At 33.7% G+C, this 24,870-nt stretch overlaps 1 protein-coding gene across 1 annotated transcript in view; it reads right to left on the reverse strand.

Moving 5' to 3' along the window:
* Positions 1 to 24,870, reverse strand: part of KCNH5 (potassium voltage-gated channel subfamily H member 5) — a 477,427-nt gene that overhangs the window by 414,912 nt on the left and 37,645 nt on the right. The window contains exon 2 of the mRNA XM_051977789.1: positions 24,153 to 24,276. Within this exon, the coding sequence (XP_051833749.1) occupies positions 24,153 to 24,276 (124 nt within the window). The remainder of the gene's footprint in view (positions 1 to 24,152; positions 24,277 to 24,870) is intronic.

Here is a 24,870-nt window from a genome sequence, read left to right on the forward strand (position 1 = left end):
TGATAATAAATAGAATAGCTTAGCTCTATTAGTCATAAAAAGTAAATGGGAATGGATCATATTGACATTACTACCCTACAAACACTGATAAGAATAATCTAAGCTCATAATTACAAGTTGTTTTCCTGGACTATATTGGCTCTCAAATTGTGGTGCTTGGATCTCTGAAGGGTCCAAGACCCTTTCAGGGGATCTGAGAGGATGATTTAAATTATGTTTAATACTTCTAATAAATTATATTTTCCTGAAAATAGTCTTTCCTTTCTTGTTTATATAACTTTATAAAACCCAATTTTCTTCCTATATTTCAACCAAAATAGTGTATCACAAACAGATCGAAACAGAAGCAAACAGGAGAAACCAGCTGCTTTCTATTAAGCCAGATAATTTGTAAATCTATTCAGAGATTTGCAAAAATATTAAAAACAATACATTTCTTTTCATTTTTTTGGCTTGAAAAAATTTTTTTTCAGAAAAAATATGCTACTTATGTTAACATATAATGGATTTTTATTGTTACTTTAAATAAATAAATAATTTAAATTTTTATTAGCTTTAACTTCTAATGTTATGTTGTTAAGTCATTCAGTTGTGTCTGAGTCTTCGTGATACCATGGACCATAGCAAGGCAGACTTAGTTCTGTCTTCTACTATATTTCAAAGTCTGTCCAAACTCATGTTCAGTTGTTTCCATAAAATCATTTATCCATCTTAGCCTCTGCCCTCCCTTTTGCCTTTTGCCTTCAATCTTTTCCAGTATTAGGATCTTCTCCAATGTGTCTCTTCTTCTCATTATGTGGCCAAAGTATTTAAGCTTGAGCTTCAATATTTGATCTTCCAATGAATAACCTGAATTAATTTTTTTAAGTATTGATTATCTGCTCTCCTTGCTATTCAAGAGACTCCCAAAAATCTTCTACAGCACCATAAATCAAAAGCATTGATTCTGTGGCATTTAGCATTCCTTACAGTACAACACTTGCAACCATACATTAATTACTACTGGAAAAACCATAGTTTTGATTATACAAACCTTTGTTGACAAGGTAATATCATTGCTTTTTAGTATGCTGTTCAGATTTTCTGTGGCTTTCCTTTCAAGGAGTAAGCATCTTTTAACTTTATGGCTTCAATCATTATCTACAGTAATTTTTGAGCCAAAGAATAGAATGTCTAACACTGCTTCCATTCTTCCTCCCCCTATTAGCTAGGAAGTGATAGCACCAGTTGCCAAGATCTCCATTTTTTAACATTAAGCTTCACAACAGCTTTTATCCTCTCCTTTTTCACTCTCATCAAGACACTTCTTAATCCCTCTTCCTTTTGTATATCAGAGTGATATTTATCTCCATATATGAGATTTCTGACATTTATCCCAGAAACTTTAATTCCAGCTTTTGATTCATCCAGCCTGGCATTTCATGTGATATATTCTGTATGTAAGTTAAATAAATTAACAATATGTAGCTTTATCATACCACTTTTCCAATCCTAAATAATCAATTATTTGATGTTTAATTCTAACTGTTGCTCCTTGGCTCACATACTGGTTCTTCAGGAGACAAATAAAGATCATTTCCTCCAAAATCCAATGAAGATTGGACATTTGATCTCTAGTCCCTCTGACTCTTGGAAAACCAGCCTGCTCTTCTGGTGATTCTCAGGCACTTATTGATGAAGACTTGCAGAATCATAAATGATAGTTTACTGGCATGTGAAATGAGTACAACTGTTCCATAATTTGAACATTCCTAGGCATTCTCCTTCTTTAGGATTTAGATATAAACTTATCTTTTCCATCCCAATGGCGACTGTTAAGTCAAACTTCCTGGTATATTGAGTGCAGCAATTTAATAGCATCATCTTTTAGGTTTTTAAACAGCTCAACCGGAATTTCATTACCTCCACTAGCCTGATTGTTTTCTAAGGCTTTCTAAGGCTCACTTGGCTTCATTCTCCAGGATGTCTGGCTATGGATCTATGCTGTGCAGAGTTATCTGAGATGAACAGGTCATAGTGGAGAGTTTTTGACTAAAAATAAAAAGAAGGAGGAGGAGGAGTAAAAAGAGGAGGGAGAGAAGGAAGAGGAGAAGGAGGAGAAAAGGAGAGGAGGGACAGGAGAACAGGCAGGGGAAGGGAAGAAGACAGTGGAGGGGGGACAGGAAGGGAAGAGGGGTAGGAATAGGAGGGAGAGAGAAGAGATACAGATTCAGAGAAAGAGAGGAGAGAGAGAGGAGAGAAAAGGAAAGACAGAAACAGAGAGGAAGGGACAGAGGGAAGGAGGGAGAGGAAGAGAGAGAGAGAGAGAGACAGAGAGAGACAGAGAGAGACAGAGAGAGAGAAAAGAAAAGAAAAGAAAAGAAAAGAGAAGAGAAGAGAAGAGAAAAAAGAGAAGAGAAGAGAAGAGAAAGAGAAAGAGAGAGAAGAGAGAGAGAGAGAAAGAACACTAGCCTCAGGAAATCAGGAAGAGTAGGGTTCAAGTTCCTTCTCTGTCACATACTGATTATGGATTCTAGGAAAGCCATTTAACTTCTCTATATTCTAAGCAGCTAAGACTATAAACCACAAAGTGCTAGTCTGTACTGTTAGAATTAATTTGCTCATCCAGTATTTCCCTATATCAATAAAGCCATAGTCCCTTTTCCTGTCTTAAATAACAAACAGTTTTCTATCTGCATGATAAGTACAGGCAATATCAAACCTAAATGGAACATAACTTTGATATCACTAGCACCTCAGAAAGTTATTGGAAAGATGGGGACACAGCCAGACTAAGAATTGGGATCAACAGATAATACACCAAAAGAAGTTTCAATAGTAATCAATCTAGAACCTTAACAAGCCATACAGACATTAAGGAATTTCTGTGGATAGAATTTCTATGGGTACCAATTTCATACTTAAAGTATATAAAAATGGTCATTGAGATATATAATAGACTATAGTAAGAGAATATTAAGATGGAAACATTCAATATAATGACACTCAATTAATATGTATTAAACCTCTACTATATGAAAAGCAATTAATGAATTTATAAATTTAATCTAAGTAGCAAAAATGGACAACTTAAATTGTCCTTGAATTGATTTTTTAAATTTACATCATTGGAAACAAGATGTAAAGATGAGGTTTTGGAAAAAGCTAATAGCTGCTATTTAGGAAAAGCAACCATCTGAGAAGGAAAACAATAATTTTGACTTCATGCAAAATAATATGTAGGAGAGATAATAATATCAATTTATATTTATATAGCTCTTAAAAGTTGAATTAGCAGGTGCTTGTGAAACAAATATAGAAGCAGGTAGTGTAAATTAAAATGATTACATATAGATGAGTAAATTAAGGCTACTAGAGGTTAAACTGTTTCTTCAAAATTATAAAATAGAAGACTAAGATCTTAACCATTGTTGAAGGTTGGATGTAACACCAGGAACCTCTTACTCCTCCTTAATTCAGGTTCAATATCTCAATGTTGCAACTCATAAATTGCAACAAAAGAAGTTTTTTTTTGCCCTAAAATTGAATGAATATGCAAAAATGAAACAAAATTACTTAACTTCTCTGGATACACCATCCCCTGCTTCTCTTCATTTGAAAATCTGTCTGGTCAACAGAGCATACTGTCTTGTATGGTCTAAGACAGGAGCACACTATCTTGCATGGTTTAAGATACCCAAGTCTGAAAGGCATAGATTCTACATAACTGGAACATTTTATGCTCTGATGTAAATAAATAGTAGGTTTTATCAGGGAAGCCAGAACCAATGAGTGTGGTGTTCTCTTCTTTAAAATATAATATATGATGGTTCTCTGGGAGCAGGTTTCTTGGGGAGGTTTTCTGGAGGCAGTCTTAATTTCAATTCCAAGTAATAATCACTCCAAACACAGTCAGGAGTTAAAATCCAGTCCTTTATTGTGTCCTTCAAAGTCTTGAGCTTCAGCCCCTAGCTCTTTCCTAATGTCTCCAGCCAGCACAAAGGGGGAATATGGAATGACTCTGTCTCTGCCTCTGAGAGTGGGCTTCTGTATCTCCCAGAGCGCTCTTTGGCTCTGAGAGTTTCTTGATTATGTGCTGTACACTGAGTACATACCAATCATTATATCACAGGGAAACCATTATTTGTTGTAGGAGTAAATCAGTGCTAAACTAAATTTAACCATTGTCTCCTCAATTTCACTTAGTACCTTGTTTCAAGTTCTGGCTCATAACATCTCCTTGTAGGATCAAATCAATCATACCGAACCATGCTAAATTAGATAATTAGTGTCTCTATCAGTTCCAATGACTTAACACTTTGTAATGATTCCAACAAATGAGTTCTCAGAGACATCTTTGTTCTGGGTCAATGCTATGTTGCCTGGGTGTAGGGATAAAGTAGGAAAGGTGCTACATTCCAAAGAAGCAGCTTTCCCTTATTACAGCTACTAATTCCAAGTCTAGTGCTTCCTCTTATTGATTGAATATGGCTCAACATTCCAATAGGAAAGCAGTAAAATAGATTTTGGTTAAACATATATTTGTATATATGTGTGTATATATACATATATATTTACATATATATTAAAAATTGTTAGCATAATTAATTATATCAATAACCAAATTAATAAAAAACATGTGATCATCTCAATATCTGCAGAAAAAGCATTTGAAAAATCCAACATCCATTCCTATTAAAAATATTAGAGAGTATAGAAATAAATGGACTCTTTCTGGAAATAATCAGTAGTATCTATTTAAAAACATTACCAAGCATCATATGCAAGGGTGATAAACTGGAACTATTCCCAATAAAATAAGAGGTGAAACAAGGTTGCCCACTATCACTATTACTGTTTAATATTGTATTAGAAATGCTAACTTTGGCAAAAAGAGAAGAAAAAGACACTAAAGGAATTAGAGTGGGTAATGAGGAAACCAAATTATCACTCTTTGCTGATGATAGGATGTTATACTTAGAGAAGCCCAGAAATTCTACTAAAAAACTATTAGAAATAATCCACAACTTTAGCAAAGTTGCAGGATAAAAAATAAATCCACAAAAATCCTCACCATTTTTGTACATCACTAACAAAATCCAACAGCAAGAGATACAAAGAGAAATTCCAGTTAAAATAATTGTCGATAGTATAAAATATTTGGAGATCTATCTGTCAAGGGAAAGTCAGGAACTATATGAGCAAAACTACAAAACACTTTTCCACCAAATAAAGTCAGATCCCAACAATTGGAAGAATATCAAGTACTCTTGGATAGGTTGAGTGAATATAAAAAAAAAATGCAATACTACCTAAACTAATCTTTATTTAGTACTATACCAAACTCCCAAGAAACTATTTTACTGATGTAGGAAAAAACACCAACAAAATTCATTTGAAAGAAGAAAATGTCAAGAATTTCAAGGGAATTAATGAAAAAAAAAAAACAAATAAAGGTGGCCTAACTATACCAGATCTAAAACTATATTATAAAGCAGCAGTCATCAAAACCATTTGGTACTGCCTAAGAAACAGAATAGTTGATCAATTGAATAAGTTAGGATTACAGGCCAAAATAGTCAATGACTATAGTATTTGACAAATGCAAAGACCCCAACTTTTGGGATAAGAACTCACTATGTGACACAAACTGCTAGGAAAATTGGAAACTATTTTTTTAAATAACTTTTTATTGATAGAACTCATGCCAGGGTAATTTTTTTTACAGCATTATCCCTTGCATTCACTTCTGTTCCAATTTTTCCCCTCCCTCTCTCCACCCGCTCCCCCAGATGGCAAGCAGTCCTTTACATGTTGAATAGGTTATAGTATATCCTAGATACAATATATGTGTGCAGAACCAAACAGTTTTCTTGTTGCACAGGGAGAATTGAATTCAGAAGGTATAAATAATCCAGGAAGAAAAACAAAAATGCAAGCAGTTTATATTCATTTCCCAGTGTTCTTTCTTTGGGTGTAGCTGCTTCTGCCCATCTTTAATCAGTTGAAACTGAATTAGCTCTCTTTATCAAAGAGATCCACTTCCATCAGAATACATCCTCAAACAGCATCATTGTTGAGGTATATAATGATCTCCTGGTTCTGCTTATTTCACTTAGCATCAGTTCATGTAAGTCTTGCCAGTCCTCTCTGTATTCATCCTGCTGGTCATTCCTTACAGAACAATAATATTCCATAACATTCATATACCACAATTTACTGAACCATTCTCTAATTGATGGGCATCCATTCAATTTCCAGTTTCTAGCCACTACAAATAGGGCTGTCACAACATTTTGGCACATACAGGTCCATTTCCCTTCTTTAGTATCTCTTTGGGGTATAAGCCCAGTAATAGCACTGCTGGATCAAAGGGTATGCACAGTTTAATAACTTTTTGAGCATAGTTCCAATTGCTCTCCAGAATGGCTGGATGTGTTCACAATTCCACCAACAATGTATCAGTGTCCCTGTTTTCCCACATCCCCTCTAACATTCTGTTATTCTAGCCAATCTGACAGGTGTGTAGTGGTACCTCAGAGTTGTCTTAATTTGCATTTCTCTGGTTAATAATGACTTGGAGCATCTTTTTGTATGGCTAGAAATAGTTTCAATTTCTTTGTCTGAGAATTGCCTGTTCACATCATTTGACCATTTATCAATTGGAGAATGGCTTATCTTATAGAATCAATTCTCTATATATTTTGGAAATGAGGCCTTTATCAGAACCTTTGATTGTAAAAATGTTTCCCCAGTTTATTGCTTCCCTTCTAATCTTGTCTGCATTAGTTTTGTTTGTACAAAAACTTTTTAATTTGATATAATCAAATTTTTCTATTTTGTGATCAATAATGATCTCTAGTTCTTCTTTGGTCATAAATTCCTTCCTCTTCCACAGGTCTGAGAAGTAAACTATCCTATGCTCTTCCAATTTATTTATAATCTCACTGTTAATGCCTAGGTCATGAACCCATTTTGACCTTATGTTGGTGTACGATGTTAAGTGTGGGTCAATGCCTAGTTTCTGCCATACTAATTTCCAATTTTCCCAGCAATTTTTGTCAAATAGTGAGTTCTTATCCCCAAAACGGGGGTCTTTAGGTTTGTCAAACACTAGATTACTAAAGTTATTGACTATTTTGTCCTTTGAACCTAACCTATTCCACTGATCAACTAGTCTATTTCTTAGCCAATACCAAATGGTTTTGGTAACTGCTGCTTTATAATATAATTTTAGATCTAGTACAGCTAGGCCACCTTCATTTGATTTTTTTTTCATTAATTCCTTGAAATTCTGAATCTTTTTGTTCTTCCATATGAACTTTGTTGTTATTTTTCTAGGTCATTAAAATAGTTTTTTGGGGGAGTCTGATTAGTATAACGCTAAATAAATAGATTAGTTTGGGTAGTATTGTCATCATTATTATATTTGCTCGCCCAATCCAAGAGCATTTAATATTTTACCAGTTGGTTAGATCAGACTTAATTTGTGTGGAAAGTGTTCTGTAGTTTTGCTCATAAAGTTTCTGATTTTCCCTTGGCAGACAGATTCTTAAATATTTTATACAATCAGTAGTTACTTTAAATGGAATTTCTCTTTGTCACTCTAACTGTTGGATTTTGTTAGTGATATATAAGAATGCTGATGACTTCTGTGGGTTTATTTTGTATCCTGCAACTTTGTTAAAGGTGTGGATTGTTTCTAATAATTTTTTAGTAGAGTCTCTGGGGTTTTCTAAGTATACCATCATATCATCAGCAAAGAGTGATAATTTGGTTTCCTCATTTTCTATTCTTATTCCTTTAATCTCTTTCTCAACTCTTATTGCCAAAGCTAGCATTTCTAATACAATATTAAATAGTAATGGTGATAGTGGGCAACCTTGTTTCACTCCTGATCTTATTGGGAATGGTTGTAGTTTTTCCCCATTACATATGATGCTTACTTATGGTTTTAAATAGATGCTGCTGATTATTTTAAGGAAAAGTCCATTTATTCCTATACTCTCAAGTGTTTTTATTAGGAATGGATGTTGGATTTTATCAAATGCTTTTTCTGCATTTATTGAGATGATCATATGATTTTTGTTAATTTCATTATTAATATGGCCAATTATACTGATAGTTTTCCTAAAATTGAACCAGTCCTACATTCCTGGTATAAATCCTACTTGATCATGGTGTATTACCCTGGGGATGATTTTCTGTGGTCTTTTTGCTAATATCTTATTTAAGATTTTAGCATCAATATTCATTAGGAAGATTGGTCTATAATTTTCTTTCTCTGTTTTCAACCTACCTGGTTTAGGTATCAGTACCATATCTGTGTCATAAAAGGAATTTGGTAGGACTCCTTCAGTACATATTTTTTCAAATAGTTTATAAAGCATTGGGGCTAATTGTTCTTTGAATGTTTGGTAGAATTCACATGTAAATCCATCTGGTCCCAGGGATTTTTTTTAGGGAGTTGATTAATAGCTTGTCTATTTCTTTTTCTGAAATGGGGCTATTTAAGCAATTTAGTTCCTCCTCTGATAATCTGGGAAGCCTATATTTTTGGAGGTAGTCATCCAATTTCACTTAGGTTATCAAATTTATTGGCATAAAGTTGGGCAAAGTAACCCCTTATGATTTCTTTAATGTCCTCTTCATTGGTGAAAAGTTCTCCCTTTTCATTTTTAAGACTACTAATTTGATTTCCCTCTCTCCTTTTTCTAATTAGATTTACCAAAGGTTTATCAATTTTATTGGTTTTTTCATAAAACCAACTCTTAGTTTTATTTATTAGTTCAATAGTTTTTTTTTACTTTCTATATTATTAATTTCTGCTTTTAATTTTATAATTTCAAGTTTAGTAATTGATTGGGGGTTTTAAATTTGATCTTTTTCGAGCTTTTTAAGTTGCAGGCCCAATTCATTGATCTTCTCTTTCTCTATTTTATTTAAGTAAGCCTCTAAGGATATAAAATTTCCCCTTATTATCACTTTGGCTGCATCCCATAAATTTTGGTATGATATCTCACCATTGTCATTATCTTGAGTGAAATTATTAATTGTATCTATAATTTGCTGTTTCATCCAATCATTCTTTAAGATGAGATTATTTAGTTTCCAAATACTTTTTGGTCTATTTACCTCTAACTTTTTGTTGAATGTAGTCTTTATTGCACTGTGATCTGAAAAGAAAGCATTTGTTATTTCTGCCTTCCTGCATTTAATTTTGAGGTCTTTATGTCCTAATATGTGATCAATTTTTGTGTAGGTTCCATGAACTGCTGAGAAGAAAGTATACTCCTTTCTGTCACCATTCAGTTTTCTCCATAGATCTATCATACCTAATTTTTCTAATATTCTATTTATCTCTTTAATTTCTTTCTTATTTATTTTGTGATTTGATTTATCTAAATCTGAGAGTGCAAGATTGATATCTCCCACTATTATAGTTTTGCTGTCTATTTCTTCTCACAACTCTCTTAACTTCTCCTTTAGGAAGTTAGATGCTATACCACTTGGTGCATATATGTATAATACTGATATTGCTTCATTGTCTATAGTACCCTTAAGCAAGATATAGTTTCCTTCCTTATCTCTTTTAATTAGATCAATTTTTGCTTTTGCTTGATCTGAGATAAGGATGGCTACCCCTGCTTTTTTGACTTCACCTGAAGCATAATAGATTCTGTTCCAGCCTTTTACTTTTACTCTGGATGTATCACCCTGTTTTTTTTCCATTTCACTAATTTTTTTTTAAGTGAGTTATTTTTTTTCCAACTCACAAATTCTGTTTCTCTGCACTTCTTGGGAGTTTTTTTACCTTTTCCAATTCACATTTCAGTTCTTTTTACACTTTATCAAATTTTTCTTTTAGTGAGTTATATATCTTTTCTGTACTCTCTTGCATAGTTTCTCTTTCCTTTCCCCATTTCTCCTTTAGTGCTCTTTTAAGGTTTTTAGTAGTCTCCTCTAGGAGAGCCTTTTGTACTGTGGACCAATAATTGTCTGGAGACCGTCTGTTATTAGTTTCTTCAGGGTTGAAAAGCTATTCTCTTTCTGTATAGAAACTATCAATCATTCTTTTGATTTTTTTTTTTACTCATTTTGTTAAAGCCTGTAGGGTCTACCTTCAGAGCCAGAGGTTACCAGCTTCTTCTGCAGAGCAGTGAAAGGTGTATGGATGGGTAGCTGTCCTGCCATCCTGCTACAAAAAGCAGTGAGGTATTGGAGTGCTCTGGGAAAGAGTTCCCCACCAGGGAACTACAGGGCCTGCAGGGCCCAGCTGGGAAAGTGCCCTGCAAAGAATCCCCGCTGTGTGAGATAACTACTTTCCTGGGACTAGATGCTGAGCAGTGAGAGTTTCACTACCCCAAGCCAAAGCCTGCCCTAGGGCTGTGGGTATTAGCAGTTGAGCAGTGAATGGATTTGCAGGGACTGGAAGTGTCTGCCCCAAAGCACAGTCTGCTGGGGAAGTTCTATTGCTCCAGGCCAAGACCCCCACTGTGCTGATTAGAGGCTGCCCAGGCTGTGCCCCCTGCCATGCAGATTTGCCCCAGCAAAGCCCCGAACTGCAGGATGTGGCTGCAGGGCTGCATTACATCTGCCTGAGTCACTTCCAGGTTTGAGTGGTTACAGACAGATCTCCTTAGTTTCTGGCGTTTTTTAGAGTACCCTCAGTTTTAGGCTTTAATTTCTCTGCCAGTTTACTGCTTTGTAGTCAAGGCAGAGCATTTAGGCTATAACAGAATCGTCTCTATAACTTCTCAAGCCACAGTGATCACCGCCCCCCCACACCGGTCTGCTCAGGATGCTAGTCTCTCACCGCCTGTGCTAATCTGTTCCTGGACCCTCAGGACAAACCTTTTCTGGCGATCTTCCAGATTGACTTTGGCTGGTAAGTTGTAATGCTTCTTCTTCATGAATTTAAGCAGTGAAGAGCTATTTTTGAGGCTGAATTAAATAGTTGGTTATGTGGGGGATGAGAGGAGCTTAGAACGTCATTTGTGCCTTCTCCACCATCTTGGCTCCCAAAAACTTTTGAGCAAGAATGAATGTTGAAGGGGATGTGGGAAAACTGGGACATTGATACATTGTTGGTGGAACTTTGAATGGATCCAGCCATTCTGGAGAGCAATTTGGAATTATGCTCAAAAAGTTATCAAACTGTGCATACCTTTTGACGCAGCAGTGTTTCTACTGGATTTATATTCCAAAGAGATCTTAAAGGAGGAAAAGGGACCCAAATGTGCAAAAGTGTTTGTGGCAGTCCTTTTTATAGTGGCTAGAAACTATAAACTGAATGGATGTCCATCAATTGCAGAATGGCTGAATAAATTGTGGTATATGAATGTTGTGGAGTATTATTGTTCTGTAAGAAGTCACCAAAGAATGATTTCAAAGAGGCATGGAGAAACTTACATGGGCTGATGCTAAGTGAAATGAGCAGTACCAGGAGATCACTATACACAGCAACCACAAGACTATATAGAAATCAATTCTGATGGACATGGCTCTCTTCAACAATGAGATAATTCAAACCAGTTCCAATTGTTCAGTGATGAAGAAAGCCATATACACCCAGAGAGAGGCTTTTGAGAACTGAGTGTGGACCACAACATAGCATTTTCACACTTTCTGTTGATGTTTGCTTGAATTTTGTTTTCCTTCTCAGGTTTTTTTTTTCTTTCTAGATCCAATTTTTCTCATGCACCAAGATAAATGTATAAATATGTGTGTAAAAATACATACATTGGATTTAACATATATTTTAATATATTTAACATGTATAGGACTACCTGCCATCTAGAGGAGGGGATGGGGGAAAGAGGGAAAAAAATTAGAACAGAAAGTTCTGCAAGGGTCAGTGTTGAAAAATTACCCATGTATATGTTTTATAAATAAAAAGCTTTAATAAAAAATTTAAACAAAGAAATAAGAGGATGAAGGAATAGGATTGGAGGATATAATAAGGTATACATATTAATAGGAATGAAATAAAGAAGGAACAACATGTACGTTTGGAAGGCTAGAAAATTCTTTTAAATTCAGATTTAAAAAAAGAGGATAAGGGGAAATGATGGAGAGAAAGATTAAGGGAAGGATTGTTGGAGGGGGAAGTATGTTAAGAAATATGATGGCAAAGTAGAAAGTAGAAGTAAAACAGAAAAGTCAGAAGAGATAGAAAATAAGAGATACAATTAAACATAAAATAAAGATCAGGAATAGAATTTACTATGTTAAAAAAAAAAGAGGTGGTAATCATGAGTTCAGACAAAGTGAAAGGTAAAACAGATTTGATCAAAAGAGAAAAATAGAGAAACTATACTACATGTCAGCCACATTAATCAGTATTTATCATATAAATAGATATACATACATATATATAATGTGTATATATGTTTGCATGTATAGATACATGTACATGTGTATGTGTATGTGTATGTTATGTATAAATGGAGAAAGAGCTATATACATACACATACACACATATATGCTTAATTGTAGTCTTGGGGGAGAGCAGAAGGAAGAGGGAAAAAGGAATAAATTATAAAATACTGAGCAGAGAACAATAAAAAAAACTATTAGGAAGCAAAGAAAAGATGGACTATGAACAAAACATGTAATATTTATCACTTAGAATTTCTTAAAGTAGAAATTTATTGCTTTATATGTTTTGCTGTATATGTGGGAAAAATATTTTTTCCCATTTTGTAAGTCTAAAATAAATAAATAAAATCATCATTTCATGGACCCTAAATTAAGAGCCACTGTTATAGACATTTAAGATTTCTTGAATAATAATTTAATCCTATATGACCAATACATTTGCTTTTCTGATCCTAAATTATACCCCTTAGGTTATTTCTTGTGAAGATATCATATTTAAAAATAAAGCATAGCATACCATGTATGTCTTCATTGACTTCTGAATTACTTACAACTTTGATTTTTGGAGGAAAATGAGATTTTTGACCTTATAACATGAAGAGAGTAATTGTAGTTGAAATGATAGATTCCTGTGTAAAAGAGTAATTTGAAAAATGTTAAAAGCAAACAATAAAATTAAGGTAATAATATCTAGGGAAAGAACACCAAGAGAATTTTACCATCAAAAGAAAATTTATCTATGATTTGGCGCCTTTGCAGGAAATCTTCCAGAAACATAAAGAAACCATGTTATCCTGCATGTTTCCAAATTGTTTTTTAAAACTGCTTTTACTAATAATCCAGAGCAAATAATGTAATCTCTCTAGGCCTTAGTTTCTTCTTATGTGAAATAAAAAGATTAGATAAATGAACTTTAAAGATTCCTTGGGATTTAAAGATATCAATATCTAAAAACCTACAATTTTATGATTAAAGGTCTTAGATATGTATTTGGTTCTATGGCCCAAACATGATCGTGTGTCACACAAATTTTTTCCTTAATTTTTTCTTTATTACTTGCTTTGTTTTTTTTTTCTTGTTATGCATGTATATTAACTTTTTAATACACATTTCTTTATGAATCAATTTGGAAGAGAAAAATCAAAACAAAAGAAAAAATCACAGAATACAAAAACAAAACAGAAAAAAAAAGAAGTAAATATAGCATGTATTGATTTACATTCAATCTTCATAGTTCTTTTTCTGGATATAGTTGGTATTTCTAGCCAAAGTTTATTGGGATTGCCTTAGATCACTAAACCTCTGAGAAAAAATAAGTCTTTCACAATTGATCATCACACAATCTTGCTATTACTGTGTACAATGTAGTCCTTATTCTGCTTGTTTTACTCAGCAAGAGTTCATGTAAATCTTTCCCGGTCTTACTAAAATCAACTTGTTGATCATTTTTTATAGAACAATAATATTCCATTACCTTCATATACCCACAGCTTATTCAGCCATTCCCCAAATGATAGGTATCTATTATTTTTCAGTAATTTGCTACCACAAACAGCTCCTTTATGATTTCCTTGTGATACAGACCCAGTAGAAATATTGCTGGATCAGAGAGTATGCACAGTTTGATAGCCCTTTGGTCCCAAATTGCTCTCCAGAATTGTTGGGTCATTTCACACCACTACCAATGATGCATTACTGTCCCAATTTTCCCACATCCCCTCCAGCATTTATCATTACATTTTCCTATAATCTTAGCTAATCTGAGAGGTGTGAGGTGTTACTTCAGAGTTGTTTTAATTTGTAATTCTCTAATCAATAGTGATTTAGAGCACTTTTTCATATGATTAGAGATGGTTTTAATTTCATCATTTAAAAATTGTCTATTCAAGTTTTGCAAGAGTCAATGTTAAAAATTTACCCATGCATATGCTTTGTAAATAAAAAGCTTTTATTAAAAAAAGAAAAGAAAAATAAATAAAAATTGTCTATTCATATCATTTGACCATTTATCTATTGGGGAATGACTTGTATTCTTATGAATTTGACAGAGTTCTTTATATATATTTAGCAACCAGATTTTTATCAGAAATACTGGATGTAAATGTTTTTCCCAGCTTTGTACTTCCCTTTTAATCTTCTTTGTGTTGGATTTGTTTGTGCAAAACCTTTTTAATCTAAGGTAATCAAAGTTCTGTGTTTTGCATTTTGTCATATTCTTTAGTTCTTCTTTAGTCATAAGTTCTTCCCTTCTCCAAAGATCTGATAAGTAAATTACCCCTTGCTCTCCTAATTTGCTTATAGTATCACCCTTTATGTTTAATTCATGTACCCATTTTGACTTTGTTTTGGTATGGGGTGTGAGATGTAGGACTATGCCAAGTTTCTGACACATTGTCCTCCAGCAACTGATATTTTTCCAGTTATTTAGATCTGACTTTATTTGTGTGAGAAGTGTTTTTTTCATAATTTTGTTCATAATTCCTGGGTTTATCTTGGCAAGTAGACACCCAAATATTTTATTTTGTCTACAGTTATTTTAAATGGAATGTCTCATTCAATCTCTTGCTGCTGGACTTTGTCAATAAAATGTAGAAATGCTAATGATTTGTGTGGCATACATAAATTTTTATCCAAGCCTACCTATCTAACATGTGTGTCATGATCATCATTTGAATATACCATTCATTTTCCTCCAACTATCCCCTGACAAATTGTTAAAATACTAGAAAATACAATCATTAAAAAATTAAGACAATTAGTTTTTCAGTTGCTAGACTTTCTGCTGCACAATAAGCACAACTTTTAACATTCTTAATAACTAAATACCTTAATCTCATAAGAGAAATTAAATGTACTATTTTACTTTTCAATACAACAATTCACATATGAATAAAAACAAAGTGGGATATGTAATATTTTATCCAGTATCCATGTTAATCTTCTTTATTTTAATCTATCTAATTCAAGTTTTATATTAATTCTATTTTTGACACATATAATATAGGAATCTGTCTTAAGTCCAAACTAAAAAGATCATTGATTTTGAAACTCTCAAGCTTTCATGTTGGTCAAAAATGTCATCATGATAAAAATCAGAAATCACTTAAATTAATTACTAGACTCCCCTCAACATCAAATGTCATCTTTCCCCCCCCTTAGAAAATCTTTACTCAAGATAATGAATTACTAAATTACTAGACTAAGATACAGTGCCTATTTTTATTACAATATTCTTAAATTGTGATAATCTCTTAGACTCAAATTTCTTAACATATTGATGCAATTCCCCACCCCTCAGATATCCAAAAAAAAAAAATAGTATGGTTCTGCTCCTTGCATCAATTATTATTTTTCATAGTAACTTAATGTTTCTGAGCCAATTTTTTCATCAGTGAAAAGGGAAGTTTGGATTAAATAAATCAAGACTCTTTTTTTATTTTCTAACATGCTATGACCCTAAACTATAGTATCTAAACTTTACAAGTGGTAAACAAGAGGTAACTGGATTACAGTGACTTTATTCAGATAATAAATCAGGTCTCAGAACTGAGCCAGGTCTCCAAACTTTAATCCAGTGCTTTCATCATTTACATCAATTCTTTTACAGAGTTTTGATTATTGAAAAAAATCTTGCAAAATGTTTTAATACATTTTATTTACATATGAAAATCATAACAAATTTGCTCTACCTTATCTAATTCTTTTTTACACTCTTATTTTCTTAATAGAGTACTGCAACAGATCCCATAGTTTATATATGACTGTTCAGTGATTTCAAATATCCTAAGGATGAAATCACACAATGATGTTATGAAAAAAAGAAAATATGAAGATTTTCAGTGATTGTAGAATAAGACCACAAAGAAATAGCCTCTGTAAGGTGTTCTCTTTCTCTCTCTCTCTCTCTCTCTCTCTCTCTCTCTCTCTCTCTCTCTCTCTCTTTCTCATTCTCTCTCTATGAAAAAAAGAAAATATGAAGATTTTCAGTGATTGTAGAATAAGACCACAAAGAAATAGCCTCTGTAAGGTGTTCTCTTTCTCTCTCTCTCTCTCTCTCTCTCTCTCTCTCTCTCTCTCTCTCTCTCTCTCTTTCTCTCTCTCTCTCTTTCTCTTTCTCTCTCTTTCTCTCTCTTTCTCTCTCTCTCTTTTTCTCTCTCTTTCTCTCTCCCCCCCTTTCTCTGTCTCTCTCTCTTCCACTGACTATATCTCTCTACATCTCTCTCTGTCTCTCTGTCTTTCTCTGTCTATATGGCTCTCTTCTCTGTCTTTCTTGTCTTTCTGTCTCTTTGTGTGTCTCTTTTTCTCTATCTCTCTGTCTCTCTGTCTCTCTTTTTTCTTTTCATTGTGTGTATGTGTATATACGTATATACATACACATATACATACACACATATATGCATACATGTATATATATATATGTCTGTATGTGTGTGTACATATATACATATATGAATAAACATTTGTTTAACACATACTATGTGCCAAGCACTATGCTAAGTGCTTTACCAATATTATCTCATTTGATGCACACAACAACTCTGGGAGTAGATATTATCCCCATTTTACAATTGCGAAAACTGATGCAAGCAAAGAACCAGATTCATATAATTATTAGTGTCTGAGGTTGAATTTGAATTTAGATCAGTGATTACAAATTCAAATTTGAAAAAGATGCCCATAAGCCCCATATTGACTTAAAAAACCACAATATGATCTATGATATATTCTAATTTATTTTATTAAACATTACCCAAATACATTTTAATCTAGTTCAGCTCCATTCTGAAGTTTGGGGTCTGCACTCCATGAATATTTGTTAACTGGTGTTCTATACATTCTGTGTTTTATTTTTTACTTCTTCCCCTCTCATTTCGTCTTCCATTATTCCTCCTTATGAGCTTTCTTCCATTGTAACTTCTTTTCTACTCACCCCTCTCTTTTAAGTTGTTATGTTCAGAAATTAAGGTCTACTTTGAAACAATGGTGTGAGAATGATCAATTTATTGGTTAGGCTAGCAATGAACAATAAATTTGGTCAATGCCCTGTCTCAGTGACCAAAGTCCCTGAAGTAGGGTTTACCAGTCTTGATATAGTTTTGGGGAGGACAGAGTTGTGTAGGTGGAAAACAAGTTATAATCAATTAAAGGAACTCAACATATGAATAGAAAAATCAGTGTGATTGGTTGAGAGCTGAGGCATGGAAAACATTATGATTGATTGGAAATTAAGGATAAAGATTCACAACAATCTCCTCCTTCCCTCCTGTGACTAAGAAATATTCACTGTTTGAGTATATCTGCAAGATTAGAGATAATAGACCAGACTTCTTTGGATAACAAACCAGAAATCCTTGAAGGATTACTTGGTGGTGTAAAGTCACTAGATCAGTCCCTGGTGTCTATCCACACCTCAAGTATAAAGGATTTTCTTGAGATAAGGATATGATTAGCAGAAGAAATAGATTTCTAAACTTAATTCATTATGGACCAGTTGAGTTTCTGAACTAAGTTCAGTGACAAAGAACCACAACTTAAACAATTATAGTACAAAATTAATGAATTGTAACTAGGATTAATAAAAAGATGATACAGAATCAATCTGATTAGTGTAGTTCCCATATCTAAAATGCTAAAAAAAAAATTTAAAAGATAGCTCAGAGGCATAAGTTGTTGGTTTGGGGAGAAGCTAGAGAAACATATGTTAGTTTTGGGGGGTTTTGGTTTGGGTTGTGTGTTTTTTTGCTCCTTTAAATTGTAAGATTCTTGAAAGCTTTACTAATAATAAATAACCTTGGATAATGTAGCAGATTTTACTTCAATTAATTAAGACAGACCATATTTATCTCCATATATTGAACAGTACCATGAACACTTAATAAATGTGACCAGCCCCATCATATCTATTATGGTTGCCTAGAAAATTCATAACATGGTGAAATATCTACCCAGCAGGCTACTTAAATAGAAAATACGGAATTTCCTATGTTCTAGGCATCAGCTATAGTCACAAATGCACAGCTAATCATGATCTCTCTTCTCCAGTGTTCCATGATTACTTTTGCTCTCTCAAGTTCAACTTCAAGGACACCTGGGCAATCGGATTTCTTTATAAAATTACTTCTCAGTTTCTGAGTTTCCAAGGAAACACATTTAGGTGTGTCAAGGGTGAAGCAGGGGTATTTTATATTACAATTAGCCTTTATATGAAAAATATATAAGATGGAATCATAGCATAGTGGAAAGACAACTAAATTTGGAATTAAATAACCCAGCTTCAAATCCTGGTCCTGAAACTTCTAAGCTATGTGACCTACAGCAATTCATTTAATGTCTCTGAATCTCAGTTTCCAAATCCATAAAATGGACATGGCAGAAGTAAATAGATGAAGTCAAAGATCCCAGTAATTCATTTAATGTCTCAGTTTCCAAATATGTAAAACAGGGAGTGGGGAAATGACAAAATGAAGATAAAGGGCCAGTACTAAATGTTTGATCTTGTAATACTGTGATCTATCTTAGAGCTAGAAGGGAACTTAGTGACTCCTAATAAGTCTTTGCTCTTGCCACTTCTATTCAGTTATAAACAAGGTGTGCTGAAAGTCTAATGCAGTTGTAAACTTTAAAACATCCTGTACAAGGAAAAAATAATGATGAGTGTTGGAGGAGATGCGGGAAAACTGGAACACTGATGCATTGTTGGTGGAGTTGTGAATGAATCCAACCATTATGGAGAGCAATCTGGAATTATGCCCCAAAAGTTATCAAATTGTGCATATTCTTTGATCCAGCAGTGTTACTTCTGGGCTTATATTCCAAAGAAATACTAAAGAAGGGAAAGGGACCTGTATGTGCCAAAATGTTTGTGGCAGCCCTGTTTGTAGTGGCTAGAAACTGGAAATTGAATGGATGCCCATCAGTTGGAGAATGGTTGGGTAATTTGTGGTATATGAATGTTATGGAATATTATTGTTCTGTAAGAAATGACCAGCAGGATGAATACAGAGAGGCTTGGAGAGACTTACCTGAACTGATGCTAAGTGAAATGAGCAGAACCAGGTGGTCATTATATACTTCAACAATGATACTATATGAAGATGTATTCTGATGGAATGGATTTCTTTGACAAAGAGACCTAACTCAGTTTCAATTGATCAATGATGGACAGAAGCAGCTACACCCAAAGAAAGAACATTAGGAACTGAATGTAAATTATTTGCATTTTTGTTTTTCTTCCCGGGTTATTTTTACCTTCTGAATTCAATTCTCCCTGTGCAACAAGAGAACTGTTTGGTTCTGCATACACATATTGTATCTAGGATATATTGCAACATATTTAACATATATAGGACTACTTGCCATCTAGGAGAGGGGTGGAGGAAGGGAGGGAAAAATCGGAACAGAAATGAGTGCAAGGGATAATGTTGTAAAAAATTACCCTGGCATGGGTTCTGATAATAAAAAGTTATTATAAAATAAATTTTTAAAATATAAATAAAACATTCTGTATAGTAGCAGGAGAGAATATTCAACATCCTCTCAATATTAATCGGTGAGCATATATTTGAATTTTACTATGTGTCAGACATTGTACAAGGCATTAGAGACAAAAAAACAAAAGTGATAGTTCTCTATTCTTGTGGACCTTAATTTTTCTATTATATTCATCATATACATTATGTATTTTATATTTACATATACTTAATTATATATTCTATAGTTATATGTTTACTTAATTATATATTCTATAATTATGTGTGTATATTCTTAATATATGTTTTTGTGGAACTTAATTCTTATATATGTGTGTGTATAAGAATTAAGTTCTACAATAATAGAGACTGTCATTTTTGTTTCTCTATCTCTGATGCCTTACACAATGTCTGACACATCATAAAATCTTAATAAGTTATTGTTGATATGTGTGTGTGAAATCCACTATCTTATCAACAACAAATCTATGGGTTGGTATTCTCTGTTTTACAGATAAGGAAATCAAGGCTCAGAAAGATGAAATAACTTACTCAGAGCCACCTGGTTAGAAAGCAGTAAAGCAAGAGTTCATACCCAAAACCTTTAAACTACTTTTTTTGGGCTCTTTACAATGCTCCATGGGTTTTTCTATTGAGAAATATACCTACATTTCTTGAGGGTTAACTGTAGATTTTACTGGCTTTTATCTAGAGCCACACCTACACAGCTTCACCTTCAGTGAATCAAGTCAAAAGCCAATGAGGATGGTTCAATAAAAATAAAAGGTTAGAGTAGGAGTACAGAGATTCTGCCTGCAAGAAGACCTGACAGAGCTTTGATATAGTTTATTATTGTTTTAGATGCTAATTTTCCTCCCTCTTTGAGGGTATTAAGCTAGTTACTATTTCTGGATTAATAAATCACACAAGGAATTTTTGTGCAAGCCCATAATAATTATTTATGTTAATGCATGCCTGCTAGCTTTGAGAATATCATATCTGGTGATATCCCAAGATGCAGGGAAGTCTTGGGGGAAAGATAATCTTGTGCATTCTTGCCCTGCAAGAATGATACAACCCAGAGGAATCTGAATATTCTCTGGTGCTTCAAACACAGAAACTTCTCTACACCTCTTCCCTTAGGAAAAAGTACAATAAGATCCAGTTTAATGATCTCCACAAAGTAAAGGAAAATGAAAGAAAAGTGTTTGGAATACTGTGGAGAACTGAGGTCTCCCTAGACAAATTAAGATCAAAAAAGCAGGCCTATGTGTATCTAATGAATTTTCTATATTAAAAAAAGTATGTCTCTGATAAAATTAGATTTTTAAACTTACTTTTTCTTCCCCAACTACTTTTTTTTTCTTTCTAGTAATTCATCTAGTGGTACACTTAGAAAAATCTTTATGATAGGTTATAAAGGTTTCTATTTGGTTTAATAACTGCTATGTTCCTTGAATACCACATTTCTCAAAAAGTTTCTTTCTCTTTTCTGAAAGATTTGACAATGCACTCTAACATCATTTTATTCTTTGATTCTGTCACAACTCTTCTGAGATGAAGTCATGGCTAGGTGGTAGACTATTCTCTCATCATCAGTAGTAATGATCTGTCTGTGTACTCCAGTGCATGTGTTCTTGGGATATATATGGATTTTGTCCTACATGAAATCTAAATCTTTTTAGCTTCTGCCCTTCGTATTCAAACTTCTCGAAAAGGTCATCTACAACAACTAAATCCTCTCATTTTCTTCTTCACCCCTTATAATTTGCCTTCTGACACTCAACTGAAACTGCTTTCTCCAAAATTACTAATAATCTCTTAGCTGCCAAATCCAAGGGACTTTCCTCAATTCTCATTCCCTTTAATATCTTCTGTCTTTAATATCCTTGATCATTCTCTCCTCAATATTCTCTTTGATTCTAGGTTTTCAGGGGTATTGCTCTCTCTTGGTTTTCCTCTGACCTATCTGACATTCTTTTTCTATCCACTTTGCTGGATCCTCCTCCAAAATCTCTACATGTTCCTCAATCTTGTTTTCTCCTCCTTCTACTTCACTGAGTGAACTCATCAGCTTCCATGGCTTTTTTATCCTAAACAATTTTGATTTTTTATTTTAATAGCTTTGTTTTTCCAAATATATGCAAAGATATTTTTCAACATTCACCTTTGCAAAACTGTGTGTTCTAAATGTTTTTCCCTCCCTCCATCCCTTCCCATAGACAACAAGCAATCCAATAAAGGTTTAAAAACCTATGCAATTCTTCTAAACATATTTCTAAATATATTCATCATTCTGTGCAAAAAGAGAATCAGATAAAGGGGGGAAAACATGAGAAAGAAAAAACAAGCAAATAAATTTTAAAAAGTGAAAATACTATGCTTTGATCCACATTCAATATCCATAGTTTTCTCTCTAGATGTGAATGGCACTTTCTATCCCAAGTTTATTGGAATTGCCTTGAATCACTCCATTGTAATTTCTGTGATTTTAATTATCACCTCAGTACTGGTGATCCTAAAATCTGCCTATCCTATCTCAACCTCTTTTCTGACCTCCAATTTCTTCTGACTATTCCCCATGCATAGGATGCTCCCTTTCCTCCATTCTGACTACTGACCTCCTTGGCTTCCTGTAAGTCTCAGATCTCACCCATGAAAAGCCTTTTCCAACCCCTCTTAAATCCAGTGCTTTCCCTCCACTAATTATTTCCTATTTTTCCTGTATGTAACTTGCTTTGTATATTTTTGTTTACATCTTTTCTTGCCACTGGTGGTCATGAGTGGACCTGCTGTGCCAATCAGAATAAAGTTAGTACCAAAAATGAAGAGTGATGCAAAAGGAAAGTGATGACCAATGAGTTTCTCTTTTAGCTCTCTGCCTCTACAGTGGAAGGGTGAAAGCAGCTTTCATAACATCCCCATCGTTCTGAAGTTTTGCTTTGGCTCTTCTCATGATGACAAGAACCTAAAGCAGTTCAAAGATAGCACAGAGCCAATTGCCCTCTGCATGAGCTGTACCCCTCCTATTCTCTGCTCTTTCAATGTTATCATTTACTATTTTTATGTAACAAAACCCAGTAACCACTAACATTAATCATACAATTCTAAAAGAACTTCGGCAAAATGGCTAAATCTTATTAGAAAGTAGGAATTATATCTTACTGGAAGAAGGTGAAGTTAGTAATACCCACCCCCATACAAGGAATCACAATATCACTCTGTGATAATAATTTTAAGTCATTCAAGTTCATGAACAGAAAAAGTTGTAAGCAGAAAAAAAATAACAGCCTAAAGTGAATTAAATTCCTTTTGACATAGGAGAATAACTTTGCCACCCAAGGATCTGAGAATGGGAAAGAGAGCATGGAAAGATAGGAACTTCATCAAATTTACATATGGTTAGCCTTAAACTCAGATATCTTCTGATTTACTCATGGGTGAATATTATACCAGAGAGCACCACATACATTTGTATTGGTGCACCATAACTGTTGTGTACTCCAATCCCTCTGAGACTAACCACATTTATAGAGGAGTCCTCTACACTTCTGTAGCATTTCCTGCATTATATTAGCATGTGTCTGTATGTATGCATGTATACATGTGTGTAAAAGTATGAAAATGTGTGTGCATGTGGTTATATATATATATGTACTACATAGCATATATAGAGACAGCTAGATGGTTCAGTGGATAGAGTACTGGGCTTGGAGTTAAGAAGACGAGTTCAAATTTAACCTCAAAAACTCATTAGCTATGTGACCCTGAGCAAGTTATTTAACTCATTTGCCTTAATCCACTGGAGAAGGAAATGGAAAATCCCCTATAGTATTTTTGCCAAAACAAAAACAAAAACCTTATGGAGTTGCAAAAAATTAGACACAACTAATTGAACAAGAGCATGTATGTATGTATATGTGTATAATGTGTATGTGTTTTATATGTATGTAGATACATGTGTGTGTTACTCTATGTTTTTGTATAATAAGAAACAAATTGTGAAGTACAATTGAACCATCTCTTTAGATTGTTTCCAAAAGTAGCTAAATATGTTTCTTACAGAATGATATTTCTTACTTTTTTGGGGGTCAAGTCAGAATTAGTGGACCAAATAGCTTTCCAACGATGAGTAGGGTTATCTTACTATTTACAGATAGGCAAAAATATCCACTTTTATAAAAAGAAAAGGTTCACTTAGGTTCTTAAACAATATTTAATAGAATATTTATACTTATCTAATTTGTGAATTTAAGTTGGTATACTTTATTCAAGTTTAATACCAATTTCATTAACAAAAAGTGCTTCCAAAGAATCACCTACCTGCAGGTGCTACTTTTCTGCATAACGTCAGCTCGATGATATCCAGAGAGTTTACAAAAACCGTCATTACTATAAACTATAGGCCAGTCCACAATCTGGGCATTTCCCAGTAAAAAACTTGATTCTAAAGAAGAAATGAGAAAGAGAAAATTACTTGGTTTCACATTCTGAAAACAGAATCAGAAACTTTTCAAATCCTGCTCGTCCATTTATTATCTGTACAATTTTGAGAAAATAACAACCTGATGAACTCAGTTTCCTTATTTGTAAAAGCAGAAAAATCGTTTAGGTAATCCCTGAGATCCCTTGTATTTCTAAATCTAAGATCCTATAATCTTTTTTATATTAAAGCTTTTTATTACAAAACATATGCATGGTTAATTTTTCAACATTAACCCTTGCAAAACCTTCTGTTCCAAAATTTTCCCTCCTTCCCCCCATCTCCTCCCTTAGATGGCAGGTAATCCAATATATGTTAAATATGCTAAAATACATGCTAAATACAATATATGTATAATATTTACACAGTTATCTTGCTGCACAAAAAAAATCACATCAAGAAGGAAAAAAACTGAAAAATAAAACAAAATGCAAGCAAACAACAGAAAGAGTAAGAATGCTATGTTGTGGTCCACACTCAGCTCCCACGGTCCTCTCTCTGGGTGTGGATGGCTCTCTTCATCACTGAACAATTGGAACTGGTTTGAATCTTCTCATT

The sequence above is a fragment of the Antechinus flavipes genome, chromosome 2, assembly GCF_016432865.1.
Source record: "Antechinus flavipes isolate AdamAnt ecotype Samford, QLD, Australia chromosome 2, AdamAnt_v2, whole genome shotgun sequence".
Lineage (NCBI taxonomy): Eukaryota > Metazoa > Chordata > Mammalia > Dasyuromorphia > Dasyuridae > Antechinus > Antechinus flavipes.